The 21,692-nt window shown below is 32.7% G+C and overlaps 1 protein-coding gene and 1 long non-coding RNA gene across 2 annotated transcripts; one reads left to right on the top strand and one right to left on the bottom strand.

Moving 5' to 3' along the window:
• On the top strand, positions 1-1,955 carry LOC110780105 (uncharacterized). Its single transcript, XM_056834522.1, has 4 exons — positions 1-269; positions 483-612; positions 702-823; positions 1,021-1,955. Exons 1-4 carry the CDS (start codon positions 1-3, stop codon positions 1,694-1,696), a joined length of 1,197 nt encoding a protein of 398 aa, XP_056690500.1. The 3' UTR covers positions 1,697-1,955.
• A 6,357-nt stretch (positions 1,956-8,312) lies between these two features.
• Positions 8,313-12,854, bottom strand: LOC130466205 (uncharacterized). Its single transcript, XR_008926215.1, has 6 exons — positions 12,536-12,854; positions 11,802-11,926; positions 11,614-11,714; positions 10,431-10,624; positions 8,827-8,871; positions 8,313-8,720 (listed from the first exon to the last, which is right to left on the bottom strand). It is a non-coding gene; the product is annotated as an uncharacterized lncRNA (long non-coding RNA).
• Positions 12,855-21,692: the final 8,838 nt, after the last annotated feature.

Genomic DNA, 21,692 nt, shown 5'->3' with positions numbered 1-21,692 from the left:
ATGGCTAATCAACTTTCAAATCAAACCCCAAAGAACAAACCCCAAAATCTCATTTTCTGCCCTGACAAGTATATCTTCTACAGCTGCCCTAGGGCAGTTGAGTTTTGGTCAAAAGTCAAGTTTATCCCCAAAGTTAGATGCTCCAACTCAGATTTTCAAAATTGGTTCATGGAAAATGTTTCTGAAAGCAAAAATGTAGATGAGTTAGATATAGAACATGCAACTGTTTTTATCTTCTGTATTTGGAGAATGTGGTTGAGAAGAAACATGTAGGTTTTCCAGAAAGAATCTAAGCCCATTGAATTCTGGGCCACTCAAACAATTTCCTTGACCAAAGAGTTTGCCAAAACTGAAATACCCAAACCCACCCCCAATAGACCAATGCATATTGTTCAAAGCCCTTCCTTTGTAAGGTATATAGTTAAAGTGGATGCTTCCTTTTGCTCTACCTCTTTGCTTGCTTCCTATGCAATTATCTGCAGGGATAAGAACAACATGTATATAGATGGAGTTGCTGGTACCACAACAACAGTGTCAGCTACAACTGCTGAAACTCAAGCAATCTTGCTAGCTCTATCTTGGGCTGCTGTCAATAAGTGGGAGGATACTGTGGTAATCTCAGATTGTAAGGTGGCAGTTGATAGCATAGGCGAGGAAACAACTCCAACAACATGGCTTTCTAACATATATGGAAAATGCAGGGAACTCCTAAGAAGCCAAAGAAGCCTGTTTTTGCAAACAAGAAGGCGAGATTCGATGAAGGAAGTGGATCACGTAGCAAGGAAGGCAAGGAGGCTGCTGAATCCGTCGCATCAAGGAGTTAGTCTACACCCCCCCTAACAAAGCTGATAGTATCTCTGAAAACAATGATATCTCTTTTTTGGAAACTTTAAACTCTAATCCCGGTTGCGCCATAGATGGCTGTTTTTTTGTGCCACATGAAGTGGATGGCTGTAATTTTGCTCCACCAAGAGTGGAAACTATCTGAAACTATGATGCCTTGTAAATTTTTTGTTAAAGTAATGGTTTAAGTAACTCTTTCGAACCAAAAAAAAAACTTTCAACCACAATCCTCCTTATCTTATCTCTTACGATTACTATAGCAACCGCAGCCGACGACGACTCTCTCGTGCTAGACGTCGAAGGGAACCCACTCGAAGCAGGCTCACCCTATTACGTCCGCACCGAACTATCGAAACTCCAAATCGGGGGTGGCCTAGTCTTCGCATCAAAACCAAACCACCCCGAATGCCCTCAATACGTAGCCCAATTAGCCGAAGGCTGGAACGGGGAATCCCCAATAACGTTCCTCCCATCTGACCCATCAAACAAACATATCCACATTTCTTCAGACCTTAACATAATATTCAACAACACCACATCTACCGTCTGCTCTCAAGGGGCATGGCAGCTCACCCCCGATGCTAACTCCGGTAAATTATACTTATCTACCGGAGGAAGTATCGGAAAACCGAGTTCGCAAACGACAGCTGCTAATTGGTTAAAGATAGAGAGAAGTAGTGTTGATTCGAGCTTTTATCAACTCGAGTATTGTCCTAGTAGTACTTCAACTAATATAGTGTGCGGCGTTATCGACGCTCTTGATTATACAGATGATTTCCGCTTGGTGTGGTTGGGTCTCTCACCGGTTCGTATCACTAATTTCTTCCATTTGCTCAGTTTCATTAAAGCTTAATCGTACGTCTCCTATTATTTTCTTAATTATTTTTGTGAATGAGCCGTGAAGACTAAACAAATTATAAATGGGTCAAGATTCGAACGTGAGATTTATTGTATATGGACTCTCGTTCTTTTTTAAATAAAAAGGTAATTTGTGTGTAGCTAAAGGATCAATAAAAATGAAATTCCTCCAATCCCTTTTTAATTGGAGTCTTTTTCACTTTTGCATAATCTACTTGTATACCTCTTTCAAACCGTATTACGGAGTATTTTGTTATAATGTTATTGCGTAAAAGCGGTAGGAATGTTTGGATTATTATCAAATTATATTTTCAAATATATATTGTTTTTTATAATTCTTGTGTGAATTTTTTCATATAGCAAAGTCAATTCATCAACTCAAAAGGTACTCCGTATATTACCTATATTTTGTAATTTTTTTAGGAATTACATGTTTGACCAACATAAGTATTAAAGAACTGTAGTTGAATTTCATATAATGATGATACAAGTGGGTATTTGACAATTTTAGCGTACGTGGGTTATTATTTTTTACTTTATTACGAGCCCACTTAAATCACAAATAATTCCATTTTATTAACTTTTACATCCGCGAAGGGGGAAGAGGAGGTGATTTCTTGTAAAGGGAATAAACGTCCTTTCACCATGAATACACAGTGTTTTTAGCAAACGCCGGACATTAATTAAAAATCCATAAACAAACCCACGACAATACTTATGCGATTTTACATATGTAAAGAGAGAAATATTTGTGGTACTAGTTTTCCAACTGATCTTGCTTAAAGAACATAGAAATTTAGATGAAAATTTGTGATTTTATTTACAAAAATATAAGTAGAACATGAATACTCCATTGCTACTATTGGATAATGAGACAGGGTACGTGCATAGGCGGTTTTTGGGATGTGCAGGGTGAGCAACGATATAGAGCTAATAAAATTGAAGGTTTTGCTATGTACTACCTCCGTTTCATAAAGTTCTTTACAGTTACTATTTGCATGAACTCCAATGCAATGTTTAACTACTAATAAAAATATATCCAATTTCGTATTTGAAAATGATAAAATGTTGATATTCTGAAAAATATACCGAGACTAATCTAACAAGATCTTACATGTAAAGTTTTGATGTATATAATAACGAGAATTTATAGCCAAAATTTTCATACTTTGGACTTATTTTTCAAAGGATAAAGTATTTTCAGAAATAGAGGTAGTAAACTAGTAATACTCAAGGTCATGAAACTTGATTCTTAGAGCATCTCCAATGGTTCTAGCTAGGGACTTGCTTGCAATTTTTAGAAATTCCAAGCTACTAGCTTGACCATTGGAGTTGAAATAATAAATTAGCTTGACCAAGCAGATTAGCTTATTTAAGCTAATTTGCTTGAAAAAACTTGGCCAATGAAATTATATTAAATTAAATTAAATTAAAATATTAATTGACAAATATGACTACATTAAATATCAAGCTAGTAGCTAACCACTAGGGTACTAACTAGCTAGAAAGGAAAATAGCTTAAAATATTATGTGGCATGACAAGCTAATTTAGAAATTAGCTTATCATTGTAGATGCTCTTAACGGCATTCAGCGTGTATATCCAAATGTCTACGGGTGTCTAATGTTTTTTGGATTAGGTGAATTTGTACTTTGAAGTCTAATATAGTTCATCCCATTTAGAGCATCTCCAATGGTAAGCTAATTTGACAATTAGCTTTTTATGCCACATAACATTTCAAGCTATTTTATTGTTTAGCTAATTGTGCTCCAATGGCTAGCAACTAGCTTGTTATTTAAATTTGTCTTACTTGTCCACTTGTCAATTAATTATTTGGCAATTTTGAGAGCTAACAAACTAATTTGCTTGACCAAGGTAATTATTTTTTTCACTCCAATGGCCGGTCTACCTATTAGCTTGAAACTTTTATAAATTTCAAGCTAGTCTCTAGCTACAACCATTGGAGATGCTCTTATGCCCATAGTTACCGTAGTTACTCTTATTGGACCTCCAACGATCTAAATTACATAAATCATCATATTGGACCTATTGGTATTTCATCCGAAAGGATGGGTCACCCTTTCAGGTGAGCTAGGCAGTCCGCCTAGTTTTATTTCCTTATCAAAACAAAACAACACAAAACAAAAAAAATCATATTGGGCCTATTGGCCCAAGACAAAAAGCCCGTGTCATGTACTTGTTGTAATTAAAATAAAACAAAAATATAAGCCTAATAAACGTCAAAGATGGGCTCCTTCCTCACAAGTCCACACGGCCACAGTGCCACACCCACTCGGCTAGACGGCTACTAGCCTACTAGTATTGGTATTAAGCACAATCCGGATCCAAATTGGCAAATTCCTTTGAAATTTTATTGTTGTGGAAACACTCACAAATGAGATGTCAGTTACTTGGAAAACTAGTAGATAAAATATCAACTTATAAATTAGAAAAGGTTACTCATACAATTACCAATTTTTAATACTTCATCTGTTTTTTTAGTTGCGAGTTTGCGACGTTTTGACTTGTATGTTTGCCAACGCATATCTTTAACTATTAATATTTCTAATCGTGTATGAGTACAAATTGTAAAAGTTGATGATATTGTGAAAATATAATTTGAGATAAATCTCACAAGAACCCACATTATTTATTATGTTTTAGTTTATATAAAATTCATCAAAGTCGATCAAAGGAGATTATATAAATTGTGTAAAAGTCAAAACGTTACAATAAATAAAGAATGGAGGAAGTGCGTATTAAGGATATTGAATGGGGGTTGGATGACTAGCTATAATGGAGGGGAAATATAGCATAGAGGAGTGGAGAGGAACATGGAGAAGCTCATACTCAAACTTTGGGGCTATTGCGTAATTTCACATCACAATGTGAAACTGCTAAATTATAAGTCTACTATAACCAAAATTTTCTAAATTAGCACTTCGGGTGAAAAGGCTAATTGAAACCGTTCACAACCAAACACTCAAATTAGCAGCTTGAGGTCGTTAAACCTCTAACAAGGAGTGGATCTTGGTGCTTATTTATGTGGGGCCATGAATTGGAGTGTATTGCATTGATCATAATTATAATATTACAATAGTTTTAATTATACTAGAAAAGGTAATGTGACTAGAATTGTACTCCCTCCGTTCCTAATAAGTATCTCGTTTGGTGAAAAATACGAGTATTAAGAAATGTGAAAAATATGTACGAAAAAACAATGATTTTGAGTGTAGGAAAAATGATAAATTGGGTGATTGTTTGTTGATAAAGTACAAATAAAAGTAGATGTGCGGATTAAAAGTAGGAAAAGTGTAAAATATGTTAGAAAAACAATCATGATTTATGAAAAAATTGAGAAAAATATATGTCCAAAATTAGAAACATGACACTTAAATACTAACGACCGATTAAAGGACACTTATTTAGAAACGACGTACAATATATATCGGTGAGGTAATTCTACTTATCCTTCATTATCAATTATGAGTATGAGTAATTAGGAATTATAAGAAAATGATATTAAAACATATAAACATGGAAAATTCGTCATTGTGGCGTCCTGGGTAGACCTGGTTATTGGACAGGGTAGTCCAATGGATATAGGATTAGGGTCAAGTTAATAGGGCTTTTATTGGGCAGGGCTCTTATTGGACAGGGTCTTTATTGGACAGGGTCATTATAGGGTCAAACTTATACTACAATTATTTTGAAAATTAAAATAGTAATGATACAAAAAATTACGTGTATAGCTTCGTATTTACTTGTACTTGCACATGGCTCTTTTGTTTTTCATTTTTCATTGCTCGTTTATTGACCCGCCCACTAATGACCCGCTATTGACCCGCGACCCGCTTTTGACCCGCCCATTATCGACCCGCTAAAAATGACCCTTTCAATACCCGACCCTCTTTTGACCCGCACCAACCCTGACCCGCCCCGCCCGATAACCAGGTCTAGTCCTGGGCCCCTTGGGTACAACAAACTCGTCGTTTTGGTTACCCGCCAAAATTTACCCGCTAAAGAAGAATGATTCATAGACAGACACTCATAGTGGGTTCTTTACACGGCGCTGCTAACCGATCCTCTGCCCGCAATTCCTGAAAATTATTAGGGGTATCCGACTACATCGTGCATCGAAAGATATGATATGTTAATTAGTATGCTCTATCACATTTTCTCCTAATTGTCAATAATAATAAAAAATAAAAAAAAAATTGATTTTCTTGTCACTTATAAAGAAATAATGTGAGAGGGTTTACGGTACACCCTGCATGTAATGGGGTCCCTTGGGTACAACAAACTTGTCGTTTTGGTTATCCGCTAAAGAAGAATGATTCAGAGACACTCATAGTGGGTCCTTTACACGATGTTGTTAACCAATCCCCTGCCTGCACTTCCTGGAAATTATTAGGTGCACCTGGCTACACCGTGCATCGAAAGATATAATATGTTCATTAGTATGCTCTATCACATTTTCTCCTAACTGTAAAATAAAAATAAAAAATAAAAAATACATTTTCTTGTCACTTATAAAGAGAAAATATGAGGGGCTTTACGGTGCACCCTACATGTAATATGTTTTATGCACTTCCCATGCTATTTTTTATTTTTTTTTAATTTACTTCCATTTAGGGATGTCAATGATTTGATACGTCTGTGAATAACTCGTGAATAAGATCTATCAAAACTCGATCAAAACTCGTTCATCAATAAATAAATGAGTCCGAACAAAATTTTGAAACGCGTTTAATAAATGATACTAGTTCGAACAACTTAATGTTTGGCTCGTGTATGCTCGCACGCTAATAGCTCGTTCATGTTCGTTTATAAGTACAATAGTTCGTGTTCGTTTATAAGCTCATTTAAAGCTTGTTCAAGATCGAATTTAAAATTAGAAGTAAGTTCCAATTATTTTGTCATACTTCAATGTTTAGAATATTTTTATTTTACGAGATTATAAAATAGGAAGTATTAAAGTATGCTATGCAAAAAATGTACTTGAATTGTTATTTTTTTAACTTTTAAAATAATATTACGTTTATTGATATGTTCGTTTAAATTCGATCTTGCTCGTTTATCTAAGCTTGCTTGTGAAATGCTCGTTTATATTGTATAGCTCGGGTAAGCTCGAGCTTGAATTTAAATGAGCTACTCGTAAGCTAATTAGCTCGAACAATGAAAAACTTAAACGAGTCAAGTTCGATCGAATAGGGGAAATAATGGAAGCTTGGTTAAGCTCGGCTCAAGCTCGAATTCAAAAATTTCTTATCAAGCCTAGTTCGAACAGCCAAATACTCGGCTCGGCTCGGCTCGGCTCGTTAACATCCTTACTTCCGTTCACAAGATATGTATTATTTTGATCTTTTATGCTATTTAATTTATTTATTAGATTTGGCTTCACTTTCATATAAGACTTTCTTACACAAAAGATCGATTGCCTTGATGTCATATAAGTTAAACAATGAAACCAATTAGTTACGCATTGAAACTCATTATTTAAGCACCGAAACCAATTAGTTAAACAATGAAACTTAATTTAGTAAAGCACTGAAACTAATTAGTTAAGCAATAGAACCAATTAGTTAAGCAATAGAACCAATTAGTTAAGCAATCAAAGAGGTTTTTTCGGTAAGGCGATCTTACACAAAAGTTGTTGAAATACTCCCGCTGTCCCAAAATATAGTGCATGTTTTCCTAAAATGTTGTCCCTAAATGATGTGCCTATTTTTATTTTAAACCGTTAACTTTTACCCATAATGTCCTCATGCACAAATTGTAATTACAATATTGTCATTAAATAGTCAAAAATTTTACTTTGTAAATTGTACTTTTTGACAACCCATTTGTTTGGTATTTGTCTTTTTGAGGCCAATTTATTATGTACACACCTTTAATCACCAATTTATCTCTCTCTTTAAAAGCCACGTAACATGCACTTTTGCTTGAAAGTACAAATAATAATTGTTAATTATCTATGTTATCTTTTTTCTTAATCCCCGTGTTTTTAGTCAAACGGACACTATATTTTGGGATGGAGGAAGTATTAATATGTAAAATATTGTTAGAATAATTTTTAACGTAAAATATAATGCATGTACTTTCTTTCCCTAAAATGAGCATCTAATTTGGTTACTATATTCTAGAGGTGATAAATCTAAGGAAAATTTTATTTCTTCAAAGAAAATTCACATTCTTTTAAGTTGATTTTTTTTGGAAAAAATGAAATTCTTCCTTGGATTTATCATTGCCCTGTATTCTTTTCACTAATTAAATTTAGTGTAGCATATCTGAATTTTATTTACCAATGAGATTTTGGCCTAGTCGTTTTAAACCGAATATTTATGTACAATAAATTAAAGTTTTAAATCTCCCTTTCCCTTTTCCTTTCCCTTTCCCTTTCCCTTTCCCATTTATAATTTATATTGTCATTGCGGCTCATTTAGAATAATATATATTGACCAGATTTAATGACATGAATTTTGGCAGCCTCTTAATTCATTGTTACACTAGTATTTTATGCACGCGATGCGTGCGAAATTATATAAAAACTTAAAATTTTATTATAACAACTAAATATAAATATTAGATAAAAATAAATGTTCACAAAGTTCGTATTTTAAAAAATTAATACTATACGATTATACATCTAAATAGTGAAACCGAGTAATCATGCCTTTACATGACAAAGAATCTAACTCTTAGTACCAAAATATAAATTCCTAAATTCGATCAATCAAACTCAAGTCCTTGGGATATTTGTACCAGTTGGTATTTAGATTAGTACCCAAGTCCATTGGATGCTTAATTACTGTGAAATAATCATGTAAACCAAGGGCCTTCACATCAACAGGGGTATTAAAAACCCAGCCATGCTTATGCTTCATTAACTTATCCAGCCATGCACTACAACTATGAAATACCTTACTCAAAGAGTTGCTCATCCCAACTGCAGATCCTGACTCCGCGTTCTTCTTCCCCATGCCTTTCAATTTCTTGTTTTGTTCCGTAGGTGGGATCCTGGAACAAATTAAACCCCCAAATATTACAAATTTGAAATCAAAAGGTTCAAGAAATGAAAGAAATTGAGTGACTGTGTACTATCAATTGGAAACTTGCAACATACCTAGTACTCTGTATGCAGATTTGAGAAGATTCCAATTAAGAATTTCTGAATTTCCCCAAAACAAAACGCAATATTGCAGAAACAGCAGAGTGGAACAACCGGCATGAAAACAAACAGCAAAAGGTAAGTAGAAATTCGACACTTCTAAAATCAGGCATTCCTCTAGTAAAATAACCCAATACAAAAATCAATTACGCCAATCAATCAATTGCCAAATTTCCTGCTATTTGATAGCACAACTATTCAAAAAGCTTCAAACAGTTGGAACATGGTATAGAGCTGTTGTATTAATGTGTACCTCCATTAATGTAAGTTTGGAGATTGAAGGATTAGATAGTAGACATAAGCATGCACAATGAGTCAAATTAAGCAGCTCAAGACAGTAGGCATAAGCATGCACAATTAGTCAAATTAAGTAGACTTATATAATAACCAAAGCTGCCAAAAAGGTTGAAAGAGGCACTCAAGATCAAGAACTAAAATCCTATTATGGAAGCTGAGAGCTTTATCACTTCTGTCTCAACCCAGAGACGAAGAACTGGTAACCACAGTCCTCAAGAGTTGGCTTAGATAGTAGACATAAGCATTCACAATGAGTCAAATTAAGCAGTTCAAGACAGTAGGCATAAGCATGCACAATGAGTCAAATTAAGCAGACTTACATAATAACCAAAGCTGCCAAAAAGGTTGAAAGAGGCACTCAAGATCAAGAACTAAAATCCTATTATGGAAGCTGAGAGCTTTATCACTTCTGTCTCAACCCAGAGACGAAGAACTGGTAACCACAGTCCACAGTCAAAGAACAACACCATAGAGAGCACGATAATTAAGGCGGAGTTAAAATGGCAGTGCAAGCACTTCACTAAGTATTTCATACTCACCAAAACACTCATCTCACCATCGGGTTTACTCTACTGGCTATGTCTCCTACAATCATTAGTCTCTTAAATCCAGCCCCAACGTTACCAAACTGCTTGAAACCTTCCCCATTTTTGACAATATCAACACACATCACATCAATTTAAGCAAATCCAATAATATAAGCAAATATATATAAGCTTAATTCACTAATATAACCAAATCCCCGAGATTCACCGGTTCTAAACTTAAAACAATTTCGGGCATAACGTCAAATTTCAAAACAAAAAAATCACAAAAACCTTACGAAAAAAATTCAGATTTAACGGAAACCCTAGTCAATTGATAAAAAAAAACAAAAAAAAAAAAACTAAGAACTTTAGCCTAATCAATCAAATGTTTAACTCTAAAGAACTTTGAATACAGTAGATGAATCAAATTCTCAAACAAAAATACAATTCAGAAAAGAGCAAACCCAAAGGGGGTTTATGTAGATTTCATGCATCCTTAAAGTTGCATACAAAGAGCAGAATCAGATTACATAAAATCAGCAAACCATTAATTTCATAATTCAGAAACCATTTATTCTACCTCAGAGAGGTCTTGCCAGGATGTCAATGAAGGCATGCAAAGCTTGGAGAAAGATGTCAATTTAAATGTTGTTAAACAGCCATCAAAGCCAGATGTTAAAAGCAGCAAGTATTCTGAAAATGGCAATTGAAATTGATTATGAAAAATACACTTACAAAATCTCAAAGAAAGGGAAACGGTCTGGCTTTTCATCCGATGGAATTCTTAGCGGTGTGCTTCGTTCGTGCCATTGTTGAGGAGAGAGAGTGAGGTTTTAGGAGAGAGGAAGTTGGAGTTGCAGAGTTGGTTCACTGGAACCCTAGATATGCAGTTCTTCCATGGCCAGGGGCGAAAAAGCTTCCGTGGATACCTGAAATTTCAAATAGATTAGAGAACACATTAAATATACACGAATTCTAAGTTTCACAGAGCCAAAAATTTAAAAGAAAAGAGAACCCCTAAAGGGCCAAAAATTTCACAGAGCTGGATAACTCTAATGGATATAATAAATGTAAGTAAACAAAGAAGAGTTAGGGTTTCAGCATAATTATTTTCTGCATAATTATTTTCCTCAACTGAAGGTAATGTGGGATGGAGCCAAAGATTCATTTGCTCTTTTGGCTGTGGGATGTGATGGACTAAATCAAAATGGCTCTTAATACCTCTTCGCTTCCTTTCCATGAAGTAGACGATGGTCGTCCCGTTGTTGTCCCGTTATCGCTTTTGGGTCAATTGGAAACAACCTCTCTGCAATTGCAGGGGTAAGGTTGCGTACGTCCGACCCCCCCTTACCCTGCTTCTTGCGGGAGCCTCTTTGAGGCAATGGGGTAATGATAATGATAATGGTGAAGGTAATGTGGATTATTAACCTAATATAAGAATGTTAGATTTTCAAATGGCGGGTTTTTGGGAGACCCTTGGTTTACAAAATTACGAAAAATCTCTGTTATATTAACTTCCACCAATCTGGATGCAGGACTGATTGGAAGGTGTAGTAATTAGTTGATCTCTTAAGCAACTGATTTCATTGGTTTCCTATCTATCGTTTCTTTTGGCTTAGTTAAGTGTAGAGAAGGCAAATCTCTGATCCGACCAGAATCCAACTCAATTTGATGTTATATTGAAAAGCCGTAATTATACTCCATTTTTTACGCACTATAGTACTTGTAGCAGGATGAAAACAACACAAAAGCTAGTACTTCAACAACGATCAATGTGTTGTTAAACATGCTTTTATGCATTCACAAAGATGCTGATTACAAATCATAGCATAATAACCCCTAAAGTCCAAATCCTTGGTAACAAAAACAACCTTAAAATAAAGACAAAAATAATCAATACAAAGATTGAAACTTTTACCTTAAGGTCATCTTCAACCTTAGCCACAAAACTATGAATACCATCAACAATCTCCTTCAAAGGCGACATAGTCGGATATATAGCTTAATCCTTTGACAAATCTGCAAAAAGAAATACAAAAAACTAATCAAATTCACCAAACAAAGATCTGAATGCGTAGTAAAATACAGATCCTTCTAAAATCCCACCTAATAAGATAAAAATCAATAGGAACTCCATCAGTCGTCAAATCACCACCATCAACGCAGGAAGATCTCTCCAGTTCATCGATTTGACGCCGATTTTGTGTCACACCTTTCACAAACGCATTCGCCTAACAAAACCACCAATCAAATTGAATCACCAAAAAATCAATATTCAATCCTACATTGTAAAAAAAAATCGATTCTGAAATCCAAATCAGATTTAAATAGAGACTTGTAGGCAGAACTTATTAGGAATCCAAATCAGATTTCTAAAACCTAATCAAAAGCAAAACATCGTTATAAATATGCTTTCAATTAGTAATTAAAATTGCAAAAACGAAAACAAAATAGCAATTAAAATCCCTAGATTGTAAAATTGGTGTTGCAACAACAGAAACAAATCCGACAAACTCAACAAAACCCAAAACCCATTTCAAAATCACGTCAAGAATAAGAATTTAACAAATTCTAAATCAAAAGGGAGGGGAAAAAACCCTAATTCAACAAATTCGAAATCTAAAGGGAGGGCAAAAAATCCCTAATTCAACAAATTCGAAATCAAAAGGGATGGCAAAAAAACCCTAATTCAAAACCCAATAAATTGTACTGCAATAGTGAAGAATTAGAAGAATTACGCCTAATCATGGTGGAATTTCACATAAACAAATTGAAGAAAACATATTACAACAAATATATAATTACATGAAAATAATAAAGGAAATGAGGGAAGATTTTACCTTCAGATCTGAACTTCTGATGGAAATAGAAAAGAAAATACGGTGGCTGCGCTAAGGAAGCTGTGGAGAATACGGTGGCCGCCGACTTCGTTGTCATCCTCGCCTCTCTCCTCTCCGCTGCTCCAGCGAACAAAGGTTTAGAAAAGATCTGTAAGGCGCTCCCTAAGATGCCTGTAAACTCTCCGATGATTATGCCGTGGATAGGTTAATGGGAGAGATCTGAGGAGCAGACATTTCAAAAAATTGAAATGTGAGAGGAGAGAGAACGGGAGAGATGAACGAAGAAAGGGCGATAGAGTCAGGAGAGAGAGCGCGTTGAAGGGAGCCTCGGGTTTAATTCAGAGGTGGGGTCTGGTGTACACTGTTAAGCATTGAAAGGTGTTTTTGTAATTTTATTGGGGGACACGAAAAGTTAATTTACAAAAAAGCCCTCAGGAGTTGGCTTATATAATAGAGATCACTTAATTAAATCTTTACAAGATCTAATTAATAAAGTCCAAGCAAAAGTGACATATATATTAGCATAGGACATGAATTTCAAAGTCCAAAATGAATTTATTCTCTAATCTTAGTTGGATGCAAATATCAAATGTGCAATTGACTTCATAATCATAGCACCTTCTTACCCACTAACCCCCCTTATAAGCTTTATCACGTTATTATCGTGCTTAGTCGAATCCATTCCATTCCGTTGTCCCCACTTAAAATAATTTAAAATATAAAAAATGATAGTACAAATAATGATATACTTGGTAACACTCGACGCATTACCGCGTTAGAGTGTGTTCTTCTCGTCTGAAATTTTCTAAGCTTATCAAATTTATGAGACGTAATTACAATTTATTGGAATTAATTAGAAGAGAGTAAACTCGTTTAAAGTTATTAGACGTATTGAAATTAACCTGAACTTATTAAACCAATTTTGTTAAACATAAAAGGTTAAGGGAATGTACCCTTAATTGATACACCGGTTTTCTTAGTAAGTGTTCATGAACACTTGTTAAGCCTCGTCTATATTATAATATTCGATGCTAAAATTATGTAAAAAAGACTTATAAATTATACTCCCTCTGTATTTTAAAAAGATATACACTTTCCTTAAATGACCATATTTTAAGATATATACTTTTATTTTTTGATATATTTTGGTCCACACTTCTAATATATTAATATTTCTCTATTTCTTGTAGCTTCCACACTTACTCACATCATTTATGTACTATAATAAATAATTTACCTATTACCCCACTTTCATCTTATTTTAATAAATTCAACTCACTCTCCAAAAACTACGTGCCGATCAAAGTGTATCTCTTTTTAAAATACGGTGGGAATAATAAAGAGTGAAAACAACACTGAATCAAAGGAAAATTAATCGATATCCTTTTTTGAGAAAAAATCAAGTACTCGTATAAGAAAATAATTTCTTATTATACTATCATTTTCAAAATAATGGACACATTTTAACTTTTCGCATAGTTCATATTAAAAACAAATGTTATCATTTAAAATATTGATAAAATAGGAGTATTATGTGTAATACTCCGTAATCCATATATTCATTACATTAGAAACCATATTTATGTTATTACATATTAAATCCTGATTAAATGCTACTATTATTTTAATTATTACTCAGTATCTTTATGATCATTTATTATATTTTTGTTTGGGAAAGAAAGACATAAAATACAACTTAGCTTAGTGGATAAGTCTTCATCACTTAGACTTGAGGTCAAGGGTTTGAGTCTCATTTAAAATTATTTTACTCCCTCCGTTTCATATTAAATGCAACAGTTAGACTTTAGCACTATTCGTATATACTAACTTGATTTGATTTTTAGCACTGACATGGAGTATAAGACCCTTTGGAAAAGGAAAGAGGGAAACGTCACGTGACATATGGACTTGATTATAAACGCTTTTAATATATGGTATCGATAAATTTCATTGTCATACTATAACTTTTTGCAATTTGTAATAATGTTTTATTATATACTCCTACATATATTATTGGTCAAACTAGTGCGTTGGAAAATGTATCAAGTTTACTCATTTCATATTATCTTAAGGCTCTGTTCTTATTGAGTAACTTTTTTTCACTTTTTTCAAGTTAATTAATACTCCGTACTTAATTCATAAGTTTAATTGTTATATTCTCACCGTCCCTTTTTGTTCTTTACGTTTGTTTATTATGCACGCTATTTAACGACTAATTAATGTGCATTGAAATTTCTCTATTTTTTTAAACAAGGCAAATTACGTTTATTCATAGTATTTTCACTTTTATAAAAAAATATGACATTGTGAAAATGAGCAAGATTTAATGCCCCAATTGAAAAATGTTTGAGATTAAATGCCCAAATGAATTAAATTGGCTAAAGGAATCTTTAGCCAAATTTTTAATAGAATATTAAGACATTTATGTGATAATATAAAAAGAAAAATCTCAATTTAAACAATAAAATAGGACACCCGGTATGGAATACGTAAAGAACAAAAAAGGACGGAGGAAGTAGTATTTTAAAACTTCCAACAACAAAAAATAATACTTCCTCTGTTTATATTATTGCACCATTTGATGTGTTATGCTTGCCAATCCAAAACTTAGCAATTAATATCTCTTATTGTGTATTAGCTAAAAATTTAGAAAGTTGATATTTTGAAAATATATATCGAAACAAGTCTGTCAATATCTCACATGAATATATAATTCCTTTTGTATAAATCACAAAAAAATGATAAAAGAGAATGTGTGAATATTGTAAAATTGCAAATAGTGTAATAATAAAAGGAGGAAGTATGAGATAAAATAAGGGATAATGAGTTAAGATAAAATAAGTTTAGGGTTAATAAGATAAGGGTTAATAAGTTTATATGAGTAACAAGTTTACACTTTCTAACTTTCAACAAATAGCAATAATACAAAATAGACGAGTTAATAAATTCAGATAAAATAAGATAAGTTTATGACAACCTAACTCCGTAAATTTCATAAAGAAGAGTACGTAGTAGAAAATAATACCGTGTATTTTTTTTCTCATTCTCTTTTAGCAAAAGGTCTTGTATGCACTAGGTGTAAATAAGTTAATTTATTGTACACTAACATAACTTTTACCCAGTTTTTTCTAACTTTTACACAATTTTCTCTAACTTTTATATTATTAAAAAGAAAAGTTGATAGATAAACATTTTAAAGTGTTAAATGATTAATTTTATACATTATCAGTGACTTTGAAGAAATATTTTTTATTAAAATAAAAACTCTATCACCAAAAAATAAATAAGTTTTACATATATAAGGATAACTTTTAACCATTTTACGTCAACTTTAGCTTCAATATACAATATTTATCGTATATCCCATGTAAATAAGAATTTGTGCTCTTCTAATAACAATATTTTAGTACGTTTAGTTATCACATTTCTATTTTTGACAACTTTACCCACTTTACTTACCAAACTAACCTTACCTATTTCAAATTTTCAATAACCTATTTTTTTCCCGATTACATACTTCATACAGAGTATAAGTTTTACAGGACAAAAATACCCCTTACAATCGGAGTCAAAACAAGACGACATAAAGTAGTGGAAAATGTCAGTATTTGGATCAATTTGCAAATTATTTTTCATTTTAAAAAATGATCTAGAAAATAGAAAAGAAAAATACTCCATAGCAAAAAAAAGCATAAAATGACGAAAATATTGGTAGGAAAATGGAGGAGGGAGGAAAGATTGAGAAGAGGGTGGACAGCGTGATGACTTAAGTGCACCGATGAGCACGACTTCTGATTTTAGCCGGGTGGTTGGACCCACTTTGGCAAATCAAATTTATACCGGGGCAAAATTAACAGCAGCAGGTAGCGCTTAGTGGTTGAGTAATTTGTAGTTGTTGGAGTAGCAGATAACGGTCAATAGTAGTCGGTAACGGTTAGATGTCAAGTAGCGGATAATTAATACGAGTGTTTGGTAAAAGTAGTGGTTGAGATTGTAAAATACAAATAAAGCTATAAAAACTTTATTATAACTTTAACAATGCTACCCATTATCTTCAAACGTTACTATTTTTAATGTTTGACAAAAACTACCCAATCGTTACCTCTACCTCTAACCATTACCTCATCTGCTACCACACCAAACACTTACATAATTTACAAGTAGCGTTTAGGTAACTTATGATACCGCCGAACACGCCCTAAATGACAAATTAAATTTAAATAAATATGGAGTAATTTATTTCAAATAATTTCATAGAAAATATATTCAATCAATGTATTTACTCTGTTCTTTTTGGTTTTTGTTCTGGTCACCTTATTTTCATTATTTCAGGAAAATTAAGTTAAGATAAGATAAGTTCGTGAAAAATAGGGTTAACCAAGTAAAATTTATAACTAAAATAATTTTTAATAAGTTCTAATAAATTAAGATAAGATAAGTTTAAAAAATAAGTCAAAATCAGGTGAATAAAACGCACCATTTGACTCTTAATCTCTCATATTATGCACAAGTAAAAATTATATAAAAAAAATTGATATATAAAAAATATATATCAATATAAATCTAATAAAGTCTTATATAAATTCAAGTATATATTTTATTACGGATATATTACAAAATGATGGTCAAATGTATTCCATAAATTGTGTAAAAGTCAATGTAGTGCGATATTTGTGGAACGGATAAAATATACAAATTCAAATAGGTACTCCCTCCGTCTCTTTTTGTTTTTTACGTTTGTTATTTTTCACGCGTTTTAACGAATAATTTATTTCCCTCAATTTTTTTATTTAAACGAGATAAATTACGTTTATTTATAATGTTTTCACTTTTATCAAAATTCTGATATTGGGAAATGAGAAAAATTTAATGTCCCAATGGAAAAGTGTGAGAGATTAAATGATCCAATGAATTTGATAGGTTAAAATAATGATTGGACACAAATTTTGATAGAATACTAAGTTATTTATGTGATAATATAAAAGGAAATGTAAAGAACATTTTGAAATACCAAAAAAGAAAAACGTAAAAAACAAAAAGAGACGGAGGGAGTAAATGCTAACGAGCGCCCTAGTGCGCTAGCTAAGAATTATAACTTTCCTTTTATTTATATGCCTTAAGTTCAATAAATATTTTAATCTTGAATGTTTATTTGTCAATTCACTTGCTTGTTTTATAACTTATCATATTTATGTCAGAATAAAAGTAAAATCTCAATATTTTTTATTACTCAATAAAATAAGAATATAATATTCAATGTGTTCCTGAATACTTGCAACAGTTTGACTTTTGCACTATTATACATTAACTTTGACCAAATTTTCTTACTAATGTATGTTATTGTATAATGCGTTATGGGAGGTTTCACTGACCAGGGGCGTAGGTAAGCAATTTCCTCCATTTTTTAGGAAGTAGAAGTTCCTAGGAAATGTGACTTTCTATGTTTTTGCAAACCAAATAACACTACAACCTTCCACTCCTCAGGAAGTTACACTTCTCATGTTTTTTCATGTCAATCAAATAACACGTACCTTAATGTATAAATTTCAAATATCAAATTCTTTTTTAAATTTTTACTAATATGTAATTGCATGAAAATATGGTCAAGCTAGTGTTTTGGCAAATGTGACAATCAAATTATTACAAATATTCAGGAACAGAGGGCGTAAATGATTAATAGTTTGAACGGGTCGAATTTTACTATGAAACCCATGCCGAATCAACAAATTTATGTCAGACTTTTTGGACCGGATTCAAATTTTGGTGTAATTTTTTTTGGTAGCTTGATCTAGTATTTTCGAACTGAGTGAAATTGGGCCAGCAGGTCAGACCACATTAGAATATAACATGACATTACTAATCTTTTTTCCAATGATATATATTTTTTTTTTTCCAATGATATTGTAGAAGAATAAATCGATGCAAGAGTCAAACCAAATACATACGAAAGTAATTTGTTATAAAATTGCCACCTAATTAACATGCCTCCCGAAAATAGGTTAAAAGAGGTCATGTCGAACTTCGAGATATTTTTTACACGTCGACAATAGTCTTGGAAGTAGACACTCTATTGGTGTTTTCTCCAGGGCTCGTCGCTGCAGCTATCCGTTATTTATTGCAAAAACATATGTAACACTCATTAAATGACAAAATAAGCAAGGGTGGTAGTAGAAAAATACAAGAAAAAAAATTCAGTATCATTTTAGTACTATTTCGTTAAAAAGAGTACCATTTCGTTAAATTCGATACCATTTCGTAAAAAGAAATACCATTCCATTAAAAGGACTACCATTTCTTCAAAAAAAAAGTACCATTTCATTAAAAAAAAAAGTACCATTTCTCTGAAAAAACATACCATTTCTTTGGGGGAAAAAATACCATTTTAAGCAAGAGGTCCATGTGTTGTTTACTATACAATCTCATTTTTACCCCAAAATTATTTTCATTTCTATTTATCGTTACTTTTCTATCGCTAACAAATAACAGATAGCCGTAGAGACTTCCTCGTCTTCTTCGAGGTAACTTAATTTCATTGTAGTGTTATACTTGATGACATAGAGATTTGTGGCCTTCAATTATTAAGTGCTTAATCTTGAGAAATAGACACTCTATTGGTGTCTTCTCGAAACTCTAAGAGCATCAATACTAGCTATCTCTTAGCCCTCTCTTAACTTTTCTCTTTCTTTAAGAGTTAGCTCTTAGGTAAAATGTGGTAACTCTTAGCCCCCTCTTATTTAGAGGTTGATTTGAGACATCCTCTAAATAAGAGGTAGCTCTTAGAAATAAGAGTGGGGTTGAGGTGGAGGTTTGTGTTTACTTTGTGATTTTATTTTTCTTTTAAAAAAGGAAAAATATGTAAAAAGGTAGTTAAGAGATAGTAATAAGAGATAGTCTATTTCTTAGAGTTTTTGATGGATATCTCTTATTAAGAGATGGTGGTGATGTGGATGAGAGAAGGAACTAAGAGGGGGCAAATAAGAGTTACCTTATAATTGATGCTCTAAAACTTCTTCTAGCGCAAGATTCTCTAACTATTTAGATCTAATAAATTTGGCGCCCCAAATTGAAGGGTACGTATTCATATGATTTGCTATTGTTGTTTTTTTAATTGCATCAGCTGGACGTACATTTACACTCTTTTCACATTTTACTCTGACCATATCGCATGATTTGTACACACGGAGAAATGCGGGATCTTATTACGTTTTTATCAATTTTGCAATGTTCGTTGCGAGTTCGTCAGTGACACAGTTATTTTATTTGTTTTCAAAGTCACCAACTACGTTGAATGTACATTTCTTGTTCTCTTCAAATTTCACCAGCGACACATGACTGGAATTAAGGAACTCCAAGAAATTAAAAGTTCATAACTATGCACTTGGAAATGTAAAAAGTATGGCAGAGCCATAAGGTTCTCGCATAAAATTGTATCCAAGATGAGATACTGAGGGTTGCCAATCCTAAGGGCCAATACATAATTCTGTTGCTGCAGAAAGGTAGCTACTAAATAGGTTTGCACTAAATTAAGCTATATAAAAGAAATTTTAAGTTATTGACAATTGAAGTTTTGCATTCAAAGACAACAAAGAAAAACATAACAATGAAGGTTCATAGCCGAGATCACACCGTTAAAGTATAAATTCTCCAAATTAAACGGTTACTCCTTACGTTTATTATTTTTCCTGTAATTACGTATAAAAGATGATTTAGAATTAACAAGTTGTAAATAGTTTGATCTAGAAAATTTCAATCTTAACGCCAAATTAGGTTGGGGGAATGATCTAAAGTATAGACCATACACATTACACAACCAAGAGTTTCTTAACAATATACTGTACGTTGTCACATATTCAATCTATTATATGTACCTAAATTATACTATGGGCGCGTTTCATTTATATGATCTTCGTTTACCAAACGCAAATGAAATTATACGACTTATTCGAACTTTTTAATACTTCTTTTAGGTTATAAATTGTACTTGAGTAATCCACTGGTAGTGGATAGAGACTTGCTTGCAATTTACAAAAGTTTCAAGGTACTAGCTTAACCTTTAGAGTGATTTTAATAAATTAGCTTGGCCAAACAAATTAGGTTGTACAAACTAGTTTGTTTGGAAAAAAAAATTGTCCAATAGTAAAATTCAAAATTCAAAATACAATTAAAATTAAATGGTTAAATGTAAATGTAGACCCAATTAAATATGAAGCTACTCCGTAGTTTGGTAATGTAACTCGACATTGAAATATAAACTATATAATGTCTAGAAAGTTAATTAGCTTAAAATCTTAGGCAAGATGACAAGCTAATTTCATTGGAGTTGCTATTATTAACTTCATACCCAAGTTTATACCGTAAACAAGGTAAAACACAACATATCTTATATGAGGTGAATATAATGTATCCTTATTTTTTCTTCCAAAAAAAAAATTGTATCCTTATTTTTTGGTAAAATGTAATTAAGGGGTTGATTGGTTGACATCTAAATTATGAAAAATGACATTTTATAGGAAGTAAAAGATTGATAAGTTGTTTGATTGATATGGACATAAGACATAATAGCTCTTGAAAAGTTATACGGAGTACTTTCTTTAAAATGGGGGAGTTGCTTACCGATCCCCCCGGTTAAACAAAACTTTGCATGCAAATTCCAAATTTGTATGACCAGCTAATCAATTTCACTCACCTCCCATGAAGTCAAACTTCATGAGAATATGCGAATTTAAGTTGATGTTCGGTTGCAAGCAATTAGAGGAAGAAATAAGACTTCCAAGGAATTTGGAGTTCACATGGAAGTTGTTTACCCATCCCCCCTTAGTAAGTCATAATTTCCATGAAGAGTGAATGCCCTATGCCAACCAAACAAGGGTAATCAATTTTCTAAGAATTTTTCCAAGGTAAGTAACTTCCCATGAGGCCATGAAAATTTAATTCTCATTTGAACCAAACAAGAATATACGAGTAATTTCCTATGTGCAACAAAACAACCACTGATATACCTAAAGATGTTTGAACGGAATCCATAATTTTTCGAAAAACAAACGTTTACGGTTTACCAAATCGTCTTCAATTCTTTCTCTATTTTCAACAGATTTTTTTCCTCTTTCGTAGTTGGTTTAATAGTAGTTTGTACCCAACGCGCGGATGGTACAGGCGC

The sequence above is a fragment of the Spinacia oleracea genome, chromosome 1, assembly GCF_020520425.1.
Source record: "Spinacia oleracea cultivar Varoflay chromosome 1, BTI_SOV_V1, whole genome shotgun sequence".
Taxonomy (NCBI): domain Eukaryota; kingdom Viridiplantae; phylum Streptophyta; class Magnoliopsida; order Caryophyllales; family Amaranthaceae; genus Spinacia; species Spinacia oleracea.
This window is presented reverse-complemented; position numbering and strand designations above follow the sequence as displayed.